Source organism: Penicillium subrubescens (genome assembly GCF_028828155.1).
Source record: "Penicillium subrubescens strain IBT 31985 chromosome Unknown utg000005l_segment0_segment0, whole genome shotgun sequence".
Taxonomy (NCBI): Eukaryota; Fungi; Ascomycota; class Eurotiomycetes; order Eurotiales; family Aspergillaceae; genus Penicillium; species Penicillium subrubescens.
Window position 1 is genome coordinate 3,273,605 of NW_026643155.1, and position 13,697 is coordinate 3,287,301.

The 13,697-nt window shown below is 51.1% G+C and overlaps 7 protein-coding genes across 7 annotated transcripts; 4 read left to right on the plus strand and 3 right to left on the minus strand.

The window, feature by feature from the left end:
• Window positions 1-369: 369 nt before the first annotated feature.
• On the plus strand, window positions 370-2,960 carry N7473_007690 (putative C6 transcription factor; the record flags this gene model as incomplete). The annotated part of the gene is made up of 6 exons (XM_057153630.1): window positions 370-479; window positions 570-936; window positions 1,003-1,210; window positions 1,263-2,540; window positions 2,592-2,770; window positions 2,823-2,960. The coding sequence occupies 6 exons, from the start codon at window positions 370-372 to the stop codon at window positions 2,958-2,960; spliced, it is 2,280 nt and encodes a 759-aa protein (XP_057007968.1).
• A 310-nt stretch (window positions 2,961-3,270) lies between these two features.
• N7473_007691 (ubiquinone-binding COQ10-like protein) lies at window positions 3,271-4,080 on the plus strand (the record flags this gene model as incomplete). The annotated part of the gene is made up of 1 exon (XM_057153631.1): window positions 3,271-4,080. One exon carries the CDS (start codon window positions 3,271-3,273, stop codon window positions 4,078-4,080), a length of 810 nt encoding a protein of 269 aa, XP_057007969.1.
• Window positions 4,081-4,364: 284 nt separating this feature from the next.
• sod4 (mitochondrial 37S ribosomal protein mS42) lies at window positions 4,365-5,493 on the minus strand (the record flags this gene model as incomplete). Its single annotated transcript, XM_057153632.1, has 4 exons — window positions 4,365-4,895; window positions 4,956-5,080; window positions 5,176-5,353; window positions 5,443-5,493. The coding sequence occupies 4 exons, from the start codon at window positions 5,491-5,493 to the stop codon at window positions 4,365-4,367; spliced, it is 885 nt and encodes a 294-aa protein (XP_057007970.1).
• A 659-nt stretch (window positions 5,494-6,152) lies between these two features.
• On the plus strand, window positions 6,153-7,331 carry N7473_007693 (uncharacterized protein; the record flags this gene model as incomplete). Its single annotated transcript, XM_057153633.1, has 1 exon — window positions 6,153-7,331. One exon carries the CDS (start codon window positions 6,153-6,155, stop codon window positions 7,329-7,331), a length of 1,179 nt encoding a protein of 392 aa, XP_057007971.1.
• A 320-nt stretch (window positions 7,332-7,651) lies between these two features.
• Window positions 7,652-9,209, minus strand: PIG-S (GPI-anchored transamidase GPI17; the record flags this gene model as incomplete). Its single annotated transcript, XM_057153634.1, has 2 exons — window positions 7,652-9,112; window positions 9,186-9,209. 2 exons carry the CDS (start codon window positions 9,207-9,209, stop codon window positions 7,652-7,654), a joined length of 1,485 nt encoding a protein of 494 aa, XP_057007972.1.
• Window positions 9,210-9,914: 705 nt separating this feature from the next.
• On the minus strand, window positions 9,915-10,722 carry N7473_007695 (uncharacterized protein; the record flags this gene model as incomplete). Its single annotated transcript, XM_057153635.1, has 3 exons — window positions 9,915-9,956; window positions 10,034-10,277; window positions 10,367-10,722. 3 exons carry the CDS (start codon window positions 10,720-10,722, stop codon window positions 9,915-9,917), a joined length of 642 nt encoding a protein of 213 aa, XP_057007973.1.
• A 226-nt stretch (window positions 10,723-10,948) lies between these two features.
• N7473_007696 (hemolysin III family protein) lies at window positions 10,949-12,791 on the plus strand (the record flags this gene model as incomplete). Its single annotated transcript, XM_057153636.1, has 2 exons — window positions 10,949-11,407; window positions 11,466-12,791. Exons 1-2 carry the CDS (start codon window positions 11,231-11,233, stop codon window positions 12,789-12,791), a joined length of 1,503 nt encoding a protein of 500 aa, XP_057007974.1. The 5' UTR covers window positions 10,949-11,230.
• Window positions 12,792-13,697: the final 906 nt, after the last annotated feature.

Consider the following 13,697-nt stretch of genomic DNA (forward strand, 5'->3'; position numbering starts at 1 on the left):
CCCGTCGTACTCTGATGATATGGAGGTGTATTGACAAAATCAGTGCCCGAGTTCACGAGAACCCGTCCATTTTCAAAGTCCTTGAAGCCACCATCCCCGACTTTATTCGCTACCAGGTTCAAGATCCCCGGGATCAGACTCCATCCATTCATTGTTCTAACGGCCCCCACCTGCAAAAAGGCCCGGAGTTAAAGAAAGCGGAGACCGACCCTCCCACCTTGACTCCTCCACTTTCTGTTCTGAACTCCCCATCATCCATCGGATTTCTTGAAGCAACCCCCGCCGGATTGAGCCTGGAATGCACGACTATTATTATTTCGCCCCTCGGTTTTACTAAGTGTGCGCGCTTAGTCTTGATCTCCACCCCCCATGTCCGACCTTCCAGTCAATCCCCTGGACCCGCTTGGCGATCCCGCGACCCCAGCGCCCAAGAAGAGGACGCGGGTCCAGTTTTCGTGTACAGCATGCAGATTCCGAAAGTACGTTAAGCTTTTATATCAGCTGTCGGATTACTTTGCATGAATAGCTTCTCCCCGTTTCTGTTGTGGTTTCTGTCTAACCACCTGCAGATTAAAATGCGATCGCTCATACCCTTGTACCAACTGCAAGAAGCGGGGTGAGGCGGGCACGTGTACTTATGTTGGCCGTGGTCCTCGAGGAAAAGCTCAGCATGGGCGCTCGAGCCCAACGCTGGTGCAGGATCGTCTCCAGCATTTGGAGAATCTGGTCATGTCCTTGTCTCAGAAGAAGAGACCTGCCGAGTCAGTGATCGATTTCAACACAGGCTCATCGGATAGTACAAATGCATATGATACGCCACCTTCAGTGGGTGATCGTGAGACAAAGCAGTCTCCTACTGAGACAGGCACATTGGTGGTAAAAGATGAGTCAATCAGTTACATCGACAGTGCTGACTGGCGTGCGGTTCTGGAAGAGGTTTGTACTGATAGCCTCAAACCATTACATACTAGAGGACAGGACTAATAAGATTCAATCATGCAGATCCACGGCGTGAAAGAGTATATCGCCGAACATGAAATCTCTGACCAGGAGGATTTCGAAGATGGGCTCGGCGAGGGTCCATCTCCAGCCTTGCTGTTGGGAATGTCCAGGCCAGTCACCAAAGAGGAAGTACTCGCCGACATTCCCCCGAGACCAGTAGCTGATCGCCTGGTGTCTAAGTTTCTCAAGACAACAGAGCCAGCATTGCGTAGGTTGATCGCGAAGCTGTTTAATGAACTATATTCTAAAACTGTCGCTAGTTTGCCTCCATATTCCGACATTTCAAAGAGAGTACGATCATTTTTGGAACAACCCGCTCAGCATGTCATTTACTTGGATCGCCCTACTCTTCGATATCCTGGCCCTATCAGTATCTTGGTTTCGCCGATGCGAGCAAGCCCTACCATCGGAACTGGAGGACGGTGCGACTGCTTGGGACACTTTCCGCAAAAGAGCTGCCCAGTGTCTAGTGCAAGCGAACTATATGACACCGGGCCGTTATAAGTGCGAGGCATTGTTTATCTACGCGATATGCGAATTCTACCGGAGCCAGGATGCTCAGGTTGGCGTTTCGTACCTACTCACCATGACCATTCACCTAGCTATGCGCATGGGCTACCACCGTGATGCAAAACACTACCCGAGTCTATCTGCATTTGACGGTGAAATGCGTCGTCGTCTCTGGGCCTTGCTCTGCCAGCTAGACATTTTGATTTCCTTCCAGGTTGGAATCCCACGGACCATTCAACCGTGGCACTTTGATACAGAATTGCCCTCCAATCTGCACGACACAGAGTTTGACGAAAACACAGTCCAATTGCCACAAGGACGAAGCGACGAGGGAGAGGTTACGCCTTGCACATACGGCAGAGCCAAGTCGCGCATCATGACCGCCTTTGGTCAAGCCGTCGACTTGGCCTATTCGCGAGAGACAGCGGCTTATGATGAGATTCTTGCGACGGACCGTCGTCTAGAGGAAGCACATAACCTGCTGCCCACCATATTCCGCATCCAACCCATTGCCCAATGTATCGCGTTACCAACCAGTCTGATCATGCGACGGTACTCATTGGAATTGCTTTATCAAAAGACGCGCGTGGTGCTGCATCGTCGGTATATGTCGGAGACGGGAAGCAAATACGCGTATTCGCGATCAGTCTGCCTTGCTGCCGCGCGGGAGACTCTGCGACATCACTCCGATATCTGGAATGAGTCTTTACCTGGAGGTCAGCTGTACGCTGAGCGGTTCTTTGTCAACTCTTTCCAAAACACGGATTTCGTTCTTTCTGCCATGATTCTCTGCTTGGAATTGTCTCAAGATAATGAGCGGGGTAGTGCTTCTCGCCTGGGACCTCAGGAACGCACGGATCTGATCTCGTTGCTGGAGGACACGCATCGGATTTTCAAGGATGCACGACGTCGATCTATGGATACGCAACGGGCATTTGCCGCTTTGACCATCATGCTCAGCCAGATCCATGGCACGAGTGTCGATAGTCTGGTAGCGGAGCCCGAGGAACAGGAGATTCCAATGGAAGGTAGGTTTTTAAACCGCGCTTTACTAGGATTCAATCTGACGACGAACGCAGATCAAGTGACATTCCAATTAGCTTCGACGACGATGGACCAGGAGCAGTACCCGACGTATACCACGGCAAGCGCCGATGACATGCAAGCCGCGATGTACAATACTACTAGCTCAACGCCGTCCTACTCATCACTCGAAGTGATTGGGGATATGCTAAGCACGCCGGCTCAAATTGATTGGGTAAGATGTCATTCCTTAGGGTAATTAGTATTGAACTAACTTTTGGTTTTAGCGCCTGTACGACAGTCGTGTTTCTGGGTATCCTGTGGTGAGCCAGGATAATTCCTGGTACCTGGGAGCTCAAGCTTTGCCAACAAATATGGATTTTACTTATCCCAATGGTGAATATTCGACGCACATAAGTAGTTAGAGGCTGCTAGTTGATTAGAGGACCTACTGATACAGAGGGATGAGTTTTCTAGAGTCATGATATATGAGAAATGGAAAAAATATGTACTTATTGAGATGCATATATCTTAGAGATTATGGCCAGTTCAGTGTAATTGAATAAGAACTATGTATACTCCATACAGTACCTACTCAGAGAGTAAATGGGGCCTCGGCCAGAAATGCCGATCGCCGCGGACTCGGGGTCTTTTTTCGCGGAACTCACATTCAACACAATCTCCAACCACAACACACTCGTTCGCAACTTCCTCTCTACACACTTCACTTGAACCATGCGACCCACCTGCCACCCGCGACTACCATGTCGCACAATCCTCTCCTCAACCCGGCCACACTGCCCGGCCCAGCGCACCCTACCACGCAAACAACCCACACCTCGAACCCTCAGCACAGCACTCACTCGCCGTGCAATTCCACAAACAACCTCACCAGTCTCAAACACTCACCACACACAAAAACGCACCTTCGGCCTCCCATCACTATCCTCCTTCCTCCCCTCCTCCCCAAACGGCAACGGCGGCAACGACTCCTCCTCAAAGCGCGTCCTAACCGCAACCCGCACACTCCCCTACACACCAGCCCTCCTCTTCAAAGTAATCTCCTCCGTCGAATCCTACTCCCAATTCCTTCCCTTCCTCAACGAATCCACCGTCACAGCCCGCGACCCGAAAACAGGGTATCCAACACAAGCCTTCCTCACGGTGGGCTACGGCCCGCTCAGCGAGACGTTTACGTCGCGCGTGGATTGTGATCCTGCTACTTGGACTGTTGAGGCGCGGAGTGGGGCGAAGTACGGTGATGGGAAGGCTGGTGGGAGTGGGAGTGGGTTGAGTAGTTTCTTCCCTGGTGCGTCGGAGGGAATCTTTGAGTATCTTTCTACGAGGTGGGAGCTTGTTCCTGTGCCTGGCGCTGGTGGGGAGGGCTCGGGGTTACCGCAGACGAAGGTTAATTTGGAGGTGCGGTTTGAGTTTCGGAATCAGTTGCATGCGACTGTTATGGGGGCTGTGGAGGGGCAGATGGCTAGTATTATGATTGAGGCTTTTGAGAAGAGGATTCGAGAGAGTCATACGAGGGGGCAATAGAGGGGAGAGATGGAATGGAGGGGAGGTATAGAGCTTGGATATTTCTGGGGTTTATATAGATTTTGTATATTATTGGTGTTTTGTTAGACATATATATGTACAGTAATATATAGACTATCTCCTATAGAAAGAAGTACTCGCATCATGATCATGATTGAAGAGTGCAATTCTATCAAACAGTATATGCTGTACAACCAGGAGGATTCAGATCCAAAACGAAGAAGAAAAATGTGATAGTATATATAGTACAGATTATCCAAACAAACAAATGCTTTTCCCTTCGCTTAAAGCATGCTCAGACTCCGATCCCGGTTAGCCGTGCTCCGCGCCCCCTTCACCGAGCTAATAGCATTGTAGTTGTCAAACACCACATCCCAGTTAATCCGATCCCACCACCGCTCGAGGTACTCCTCCTTCCCAGCAATACCATAGTCCATCATCCACGCATGCTCCCAGGTATTAACACACAGAATGGGCTGCACGTCAATAGCACCGGGGGCAAGGCTCTTCTGGTTCTGGGCGTGGGCACCCATTGAGCCGGCGAATTGGTTGCCGAGGGGTGCGTCGGGCGAGTGTGTGGCCATGTCGACGGGTTGGCGTCGGGAGTGGGCGGCCGGGTAGGGCGAACCGGCGTTGTAGGTGCAGAAGATTTGCATTAGGCCTTCGCGTTCGAGGTTCTTGGCGAGCCAGACGAAACCGGGGCCGAACATGGCGTTGGCTGTGGCGAGGAAGTCCATCTTCAGGGATTCGACAGAGGAGCAGGTGTCGACGATGTCCTTGGCGAACTTTTCGGGGATCTTGGTGGTAGTGGGGGACTATACAACGGAGGGTGTTAGTTAAGAAGAGGAGTGCACTCATGTCAAACAGATACTGACCAGGCAGTTGAAGAAGAAGTGGTTGTTGTGAGCCATGGAGGCATAGTTGAAGACCGAGGCCATCTCCGGGCGCTTGGAGTACTTGACCAGCAACTCTCCAGGCTTAGCGTCCGCATCGACGGTGTCTGTACAACAGCAATCAGTATATACTCCTCGATCCCTGGTCACCGAATTGACGTCTTTGCACGAGACCAATTCGGCCGGGCAAGTCGGATCTAACCTTGCGTCAACAGGTTGAGCTTATCCACAAGGAGAGTCTGATACTGGGTCCAGGAGAAGTCGAAAGCCTCGGGAGACATAAACTCAGGAACACCATTCTCCTTGTAATAAGCATCATGCTGCAATTGAGGGATGCGGTGCAGGGCGCGGGTCTGGAATCGCAGGGCGGAGGTAGGTGTCTGGATAGAAGAACAACGCGATCAGTTTCTGAGGAGCAAAGCAACCCCGAGTTGCCAATTAGACGACCCCCGAAGCAGGCAGGACTAACCTGGAATGACGCCGCGCGCAGAGCGCCCGGCCTAGCGAGTCTGCTGAACATGATGTGGGCGTGGGAAGTGACTTAGCGTTTCTGGTTTGGAGCTTCGCGAAATCGAAGAAATTCCCAACTCCCGACTACATTGCCCGATCGGGAATAGCACTGCTGACATAATCCAACCAATCAGGTGCTCTCGTAGTACTTCGACTAGTCTTTACGCCTTCACTTTGGTCTTCTCTAAGCGCCCATCTTCGGTCAATCTGCACTTCTCATCCTGTGACCCTGGTCCAGTTGGCTGATTCTGCAACAGGCAATCTGGTTTAGCGCCCGCTATCCTGCATATTTAGATCATGCAACTCATGCTGAAACTCGCCGGTGGTCCTTTATTGGGACCCTGGGCGCGTGCCATGAATAGCAGCCTTCTTTGTAGGCATCGTCAATGAATGGATGAATGCCTTTGATGGGCACCTTTCTTTATTTGCCTGACTGCCTAATATAGTCTCCTATATGTTTCAGCCTGAGACTGGTGAATTTCTGCCTATTGGCAGTTTCCTTTTCCTGCTCGTTGAACTTCTTCCTCTACTTTTCTAGACTCTCTCTTTGCTTCATTTCGTCTTTACTGGGATAGTCTTTATTCTCCAGCTTCTGCGACACTTGATCTCTGCTTGATTTTTCAATATCTTCGGCTTATCGAGTACTACATACACACTCGCGACGCCAATATGGCGAGATCCTCCATGGGCGTAATCGCCAGACGGTCTACCGTCCTCCTTCTGAGCTTCATAGCCAGCATTCATCCAAGCCGTGCTTTCGCATTTGATCCTTCAGACCTGCTCCCTCGAAGTTCAGGGTCTTGTCCCAGCTCTTACAACACCTGCGGGGGCAGTCTACCGGATACCTTCTGCTGCCCTTCCACCTCAACCTGCGTCAGCCTCGATGATGCAAGCTCGGCCATATGCTGTCCATCCGGAGCCAATTGTGACTACATCTCACCCATCGTCTGCGATGTCCAAGAACAAAACGCAACCGCACACCCCAAAAGCACAGTCAAGACAACCAAACTCAATGCTTCCCTCCCCACATGTGGAAGCGCCTGCTGCCCCTTCGGATATACATGCCAAGGGAACAGCACCTGTGCCTTGAACACGAAGACTTCAAGTACAGCCACATCTTCAAACTCCTCAACAACATCTTCTTCTACCACCACAGACACAACCGGCACAACATTCACACCAGTCTCCTCACCATCATCCTCCTCCTCAAATTCCACATCCACGGCATCCCTCTCATCAACATGTCCCTCCTTCCCAACAAAAGCCGTCCTAGCAGGCTTCTTCCCCGGCGCCATCTTCGGCGCAATCCTCGCCATCCTAATAACCCTCTGTCTCCGACACCGCACCCAAAAGCAAAACCACCACACAGACCCAAAAGGCCTCCACTGGTCCTCCCGCTCCTCCTCCGGCGCAGTAATGGGAATATCCGGCCCCATCGCCTCCGAAGACAACTCCTACCGAACAGACTTCCTCCTCCGCACCCCCGCCTCACGACGCTCCTCAACAGGTGGCCGCTCAATGCTGTACCGTACCAATTCACGCATCAGAAGCCTCTTCTTCGGCCAACCACGAACAGACAAGGACGTTCCTCCCGTGCCGGAGGTACAGGTTCAACAATGTCCTGCTACACCTCCGTGCCAACGTCAGCCTAGTACAGAGAGTATCAAGGTGTATTCGCCGCCAGGAGCGTTCTCGCAGTCGAGGAAATTTTTGGGACCGGAGCCGTATCCGGGGACGATTTCGAGGCCTGATACTACGTTTACGGATTTGGTGCAGGCTGTTGGGTTTAATGATTCGAAGGGGAATCCTTCGTACAAACTTAGCGAGTTTAAGGAGGTGAAGTTGTGATTGCTCCGATATCTGGTGGTATTTCGTTCGTTCCGTCTGTAATTGGGCATCGAGGTTGCCTATTTTCTTTGAATATTGGAGCATTTGATGGTGCATTATCTGGGTTAATATCGTTTCATTCGTTAAGATACCTTGCTCTGACTTGGCCCACGCATTTACATTGTTTTCTTTGCTAGTCAGATGGTTTAATGAGGGCTGGCCCGCAATGGAGAGACATATTGTGACTAGAGAATTTCAAAATGCAACAAATTATCAATAGTTAAAACGTGTATATGCGTAACTCCTAGAATACAAAGAAAAAACACCTCGACTCAAGTTGTCTATGATGTGGATCGTCTTCGCGCTTTCCATCCTGCTACAAGCCGCTTCAGCTCCTTCATCAGACTGACCAGCAATGGGACACCAATAGGACCCAATAGAGGTAGGTAGACGGCAACCTTGTGCTCATCTGGGAAGTATACCTGGCCAACCATGCTCTTCTCGAAGAAGCTACGCTCAGCTTCGGTCTCTGCGATCCGAGCACTGGCGAGAGCAGCACCAAAGCGGCCATCACGGAGATGAGAGCATGTGGAAGAGAGATGGGAAAGTGTCGTGGAGACAGAGGATGCGACTGTAGCGGGGATGGGGATAGAAGGCAGGGATTCGGTGAGACGAGCTAGAGAGCCCATAGTAGATGACGCGGAAAGAAGGAGAGTTGCAGCACGGACGCGAATCAACGATTGGAGGCGGAGCGGAAGAGAAGCGGGAGTAGTAGGGGTGCCCAAGAGAGTCAAAAGTTGATGGGAAAAGGTCATGAAAGCCGGGCGCAATGACTCTTGAGTGATATGGGCTGGGTTCGTTTGGCTGCCGCTCTTGCCTGACTGTTCAAGAGGCGGATTGAGAAGGAAGACACCACCCCATTGTGGCACAATCCAGCTGGATGCATGGTTCTCCTTGACAATCATCGGCGATTGAGAAGGATCCGGCACGTAAAGAATGAAGTTGAGGGTTGGCCCGTTGCCAATGCTAGGGTTCAGTGGCCACTCAGCGGCATTGATAAAGGCACTGAGATCCTCCTTCTTCAATGTCCATGCCGACTCCTCCTCATCGTATATAGGTGGCGGTGCCATGGGTGAAAAGGTGGCATAAAGCTGAACCTGAGTGTCGATGGTGAAATTGCTGATGGGTCCAAATGCGTGAAGGAGAGGTGATAGGTACTCTTGCACAGCGGCTTCGATATCCCACGAGGACGGAGCAGAGCCAGGAGTAAACAAGGAGAATGATAGATGATATGTATCGGCGTACTTCATTGACCGACGCAACCGTCGGCTGATGCGCTCCGAGTCACGACCGGAGTTGTCCCCAGAAAGGATATGGGCAATGGTGGCTTTCTCTTCGCTATACAACCGTTGCAACTCTTCTGCGATGAAGACAGAGAGTGGTGGATTTGAAGATGAAGGAATGGGCACCTGGCTCGGTGGGTAGAAGATGTCCAGCTGAGTTGTGTCTGCGCGTAGTTCGGACCTAGGGGTAGCCAGACCCTCCTGGGACACCACACGAACGGTCAATGCCGTGTCTGGCCCATCATCCACCATGTTTCCAGCAACATAGGTGCTATGTTCACTACCTTGCGCGGTATAAGCAGCTGTGTCGTTTGTCAACTTGAGACGCAGGTGGTGGGCGGCGAAATCATTGAGATCGTCGAGGGCATGCTGAGTCGTGCGGACGAGATGTTGCGACTCAGGCAATTGCATAGTCGGTGCTGCGACGTGAATTTCAAGTGGGAAAACCGGGCGACATGTCTATAGCGATCAGAGTCAGGCATTGGGCTATCCAGAAGGCGCATGTAATCTCCCTCCCCCAAGCATCACATACCTTGCCATCGGCCCAATCAGCCATGTCCTGGATTGGCAGATGCGCCCGGTAAATAGAAGTTGTCTTCCACCATATTGGGAATCCCAGAAAGATAATCACTGCCCAAAAGGCCGCAATGACTCGGAATCGCGTTTGGACAGCTTCCGGGGTCTCGGGGGTGGAACGCGCTGAGCGCTGGGTTCGAGATCGGCGGCCGTTGATGTGGCCAATGTCTGGGGAGACTCGTGGTCTCCAGTTTTGCTCGTCATGATTGGGACATGCTTTGTGCCCTGGAGACGCACCGCTAGAGGGTGTTTACTCGAAGTGCTGGTGTGGAGTTGGGGGAGGCGGAAGGCGGAGAAGGGAGGAACAGGTGGCACGGCCGAACAGGAGCTCTCTGTGAAGTATACGGCCAATCCAACTATAACGGATTGAACTAATACATAATTAAGCATATTCCCGGATCATTGAAATATAAGTTATGTAGCGAGGTAGAGGCATTTGTCATTTCTAGACTTATTTTACTCTTGACAATCTACGATTCAGCGCATTCAGACACAGTGCCTGGTCAACTACTCAACATGTCAAGTTGAAAGCGCCTCAATCTGTGCAGGCAAAGAGAAAGAAAAGTAAATGCAAAATGATCTATGCAATGTATCCCATTAAATCAAAAAGGGTATCTGTTTTGTCCAAAATAACGCCAGCCCAATGTAGTTGCCGAAATGTATCGAAGCGTTTTTGACATCGTCCTCAGTATTCCTTTTCGAAGATTTTCTGGATTGGTTTGGCTGCCTGAAGTCACAGAGATCGATTAGTAAAGATTGCAAATACCCAAAGAACAGACGAGGAGGGCAAGGAGCAGCACGCACATCGATGAACTTCTCCAAATCCTGATCCAAATTGGCCAAATCATCCTTCCGTTTCTTGTTCTCTGCGATCAACGCTTGTTTGCGCTTCAAGAGCTCTTGACGCGCCTGCTCGAGTTTCTCTCGTTCGGCATGTTCATGATTGATGCGCGCGATCATGAGGTCGTTTTCATTGGATTCGCGATGCTCGGGGAATAGGTCCAGGAATTCCTCTACAGGAATTAAAGGCAGCGAAAGGTACTTGTGACTGTGAGACAAGGAGAAAAGATCTCGAATTAGCGATATTCAGAAATGAAGATGCAATGCGGATGAAATTGCAAGAAAGATGCCACTCACTCATAAGACTCGCAGGCGGCGATCTCGCCCGTAAGGTGCTTCTGCTCATAGTACAAGTTTTGCAATTGTAGATGTAGTCGGTCGATCTCCTGGCGAGCCTCGGCAGTGGCGTGTTTGGTGTCGCGCACCCGGAAGATAGCATCTCGATTCTGGCCGCGAAGTTGAGCCAATCGAGCAAAGAGAATCTTTTGCTGCTTGGACACGGCCAAGGACAGCTCTTTGAGGCCGGCGGGTTCGGTCGGGCTGTTGTCGGGGTTCAACAGCGCAATCAGCTGCTGGCATTGAGCCAAGGTCTCTGCACTAGTGCCGAGCACGGGCAGCAGCGACTCGTCAGAGACGATTTCACTGATAGCCATGACTTCAGAGGAGCAGGTGGCGAAGAAAGACGGTAGGATTGATGGGTTGGGGGAAGGGAGAAGATCCGTTCGAAGGTTTGAACGATGAATGAGGTGGACCGAAGTGGAGACCCGCCGCGTTGCGGGACGGATCAATCAGTCCGTTCGGTCCATGTGAATGCTGGGCGGCCGGTGGTTGGGGGCAACTCTGAATAAGACTTTAGCCCGTCCTCATTCTTCCTCCTCTTATCCTCTTCTCTCTTGAACACCCCCACCTTCCTCTTCCCCTCGCCTCCTCGGTCATGTTGTGTACATAGTAGTCTGTTCTTCCTGGTTTCAACAGACTCTTTTTTCTCCCGTGTATAACCTTCTCCTTACTTCGCCGCTTGATGAACTAGTTCCCGAATCCTCAACACTCAACACTCAACCCCCGGACTTCCCCGACCCACTACACTTGGAACACAATTATTTGCGACATTTTGTTTGTGAACAACCAGCCCTTGGAAGGGAACACCACCGCTGTTCAACAATGACCTGCTCGGCATCATCAGTGACCATGGAGTCCTATGCAGAGGGGGTCGCATCCTCCACGGCAACTCCCAGCGAGGACACTTCCCTCTTGCGAGACCGGCGACGTCGGCATTCTTATCATGCTCCCCGCAAACTTTCCTGTGACTATCAGGATGCCGACACTGTCTTTATTCGAGTGAGCCTCACTCCTGAGGGGTTTTCCGGCCACCAGTTCCGCTCTAACCGTACTCCAGGTTGAACTCTTCCTCGCCGAACTTGAGCGCCGTATGTCATGGATCGAACAATACCGGAAATCTCACATGGATCAGATCGATTCCAGCCTTCGACGTGGCTACGCTACCCTGGAAGCCGTGAGAGATCAATGCTCGCTCGCATCCGGTGAACTTATGGGCAGTGGCAAGAAACGGGCCAAGATCCTCGTGGAGACGCTGGAGGAGGGCTACAACGAGGCCCTGGCAACCAAGGAGACTCTCGAACAAAAGGCGCAAGCTGGAGTGCGCCTGATGGAGTCTTTCCTATCCGAACTCGAATCTCGAGCACACGCCATCCACGACCGTGGTATCTACGGCACCTTGGATGATGGCTGGAAGGCCATGGACTCTAAACTCGTCCACGCCCGAGAGGTGGTTGACGAGGGAATGGAGCGTGCTCGCCGAGCCCGCGATGCTCTCCGGGAGAACATCGATGAGGCTATCCGTCTTGCCCAAGAGAAGCGCCTAATTACCTATGCCGATCTGCCGGACCCCTGGAGGGTAAACCCGCACATCCTGAACGGTTACCGCTTCACCACCTCCAAAGTGGAGTGTATCCATTCTGTGTTCTCGTTCTCAAACGAGTTCGTCAACATTTGGTCCCACCTCATTGGACTGATCGTTGTTCTTGCTATTGCTTTCTACTTCTACCCGCTCCATACGAATTTCCATCTGAGCACCAAGGCAGACATCATGATCGCCGCCGTGTTCTTCTTTGCGGCATGCAAGTGTTTGGTCTGCAGTACCATCTGGCACACCATGAACAGCATTGCCTCCCAATCTCTTATGGAGCGGTTCGCCTGTGTTGATTACACGGGCATTTCTTTGCTGGTGGCCGCGTCGATCGTGTCCACCGAGTATACTGCTTTCTATTGCGAGCCTACCTCTCGCTGGACATACATTCTTCTTACCATGTGCCTTGGCATTGGTGGCATCATCCTCCCATGGCACCCTACGTTCAACCGTCACGACATGGCCTGGGCCCGAGTGGCTTTCTACGTCACTCTTGCTCTGACTGGATTCGCCCCTCTCGCCCAGCTCTCGTACTCTCGTGGCTTCGAATGGTGCATGTATTTCTACGCCCCTGTTGTGAAGAGTATCACGGTCTACTTCGTCGGAGCTGTCGTGTATGCCTCCAAGATCCCCGAGCGTTGGAAGCCGGGCCTTTTCGACTACTTTGGTGGCAGCCACAACATCTGGCACTTGGCCGTGTTGGGAGGTATCCTCTTCCACTATTGCGCCATGCAGGACCTTTTCACGAATGCTTTCCAGCGTGCTCAGGGCGAGTGCCCCAACTTGACATCGTGAAGTAGCCGCTTTATCGCTACTATCTCAATAGCAGTGCACGACTGTCTTTGCTTTCTTATGATAAACGAAGATGAGGAACCATGATCAGAATTTTTCTGCCTCACGTTTTCTAGATTTGCTAAAAACTCTCGGTTTTTCTTTGCGACTTTTTCTTTTTCTTTTGACGAGATCTCAAAGACATTGTTCTTCACTGCGCCGATTGGCTGTTTTTATCTTGTGTTTGGTGCATGGATGGAGTTTGTTGATTTTGCTGATTCGTGTCCATTATTTTCTCTTCTCGATAAGCTTTTTGCTTTCGAGGGCTTGTTGATCTTACTCGCCATGAGCTAACAGCGCTCAGTTGCGGTTGGATCAAGCACACATTTTTCCTATTCCTGTACCTAATTTTGTGTTGCATCTATTGCGTTTTCAGTTGCTTCTTGCTGTGTTTGGGGTGTGTTTTAATACCGCCCTGCTATAGTTGCTAGAGCATGCACAGTCTTTCAATGAAGATTCTAGCTGTTTATTCTTTACTTTGGTCCTTGTCAAGATACTCGTTGGAACTCTGGTTTTATCATTATTTGAATGCGAAGTATATTCGTAACTCTATCAAATGTGTATGCAAACGTTTCTATCATCTTCGTCGTGCGGGCTGTCATGACGGTTCGTAGACAACATCAGCCAAATGGCCCGGGTTATTGCGACTGGATGGAGGCTATATCGGGGTCCTCTAGCAAAATCAAGCGATGGAAATTTCACTGCTTGTTTTTCGCCACCACAGACTTGAAAGGACGCAGTGGGGCGTGTCGATCAACATCTCCAACGCAAACAGAGACTTTTGTGTTGCCGGAACAGTGGCGATATCCCTCGCAGTGGACGGTATGACTTGAGAGGAACAATACCGAGATTGTGGTCTGTTCATTGAGA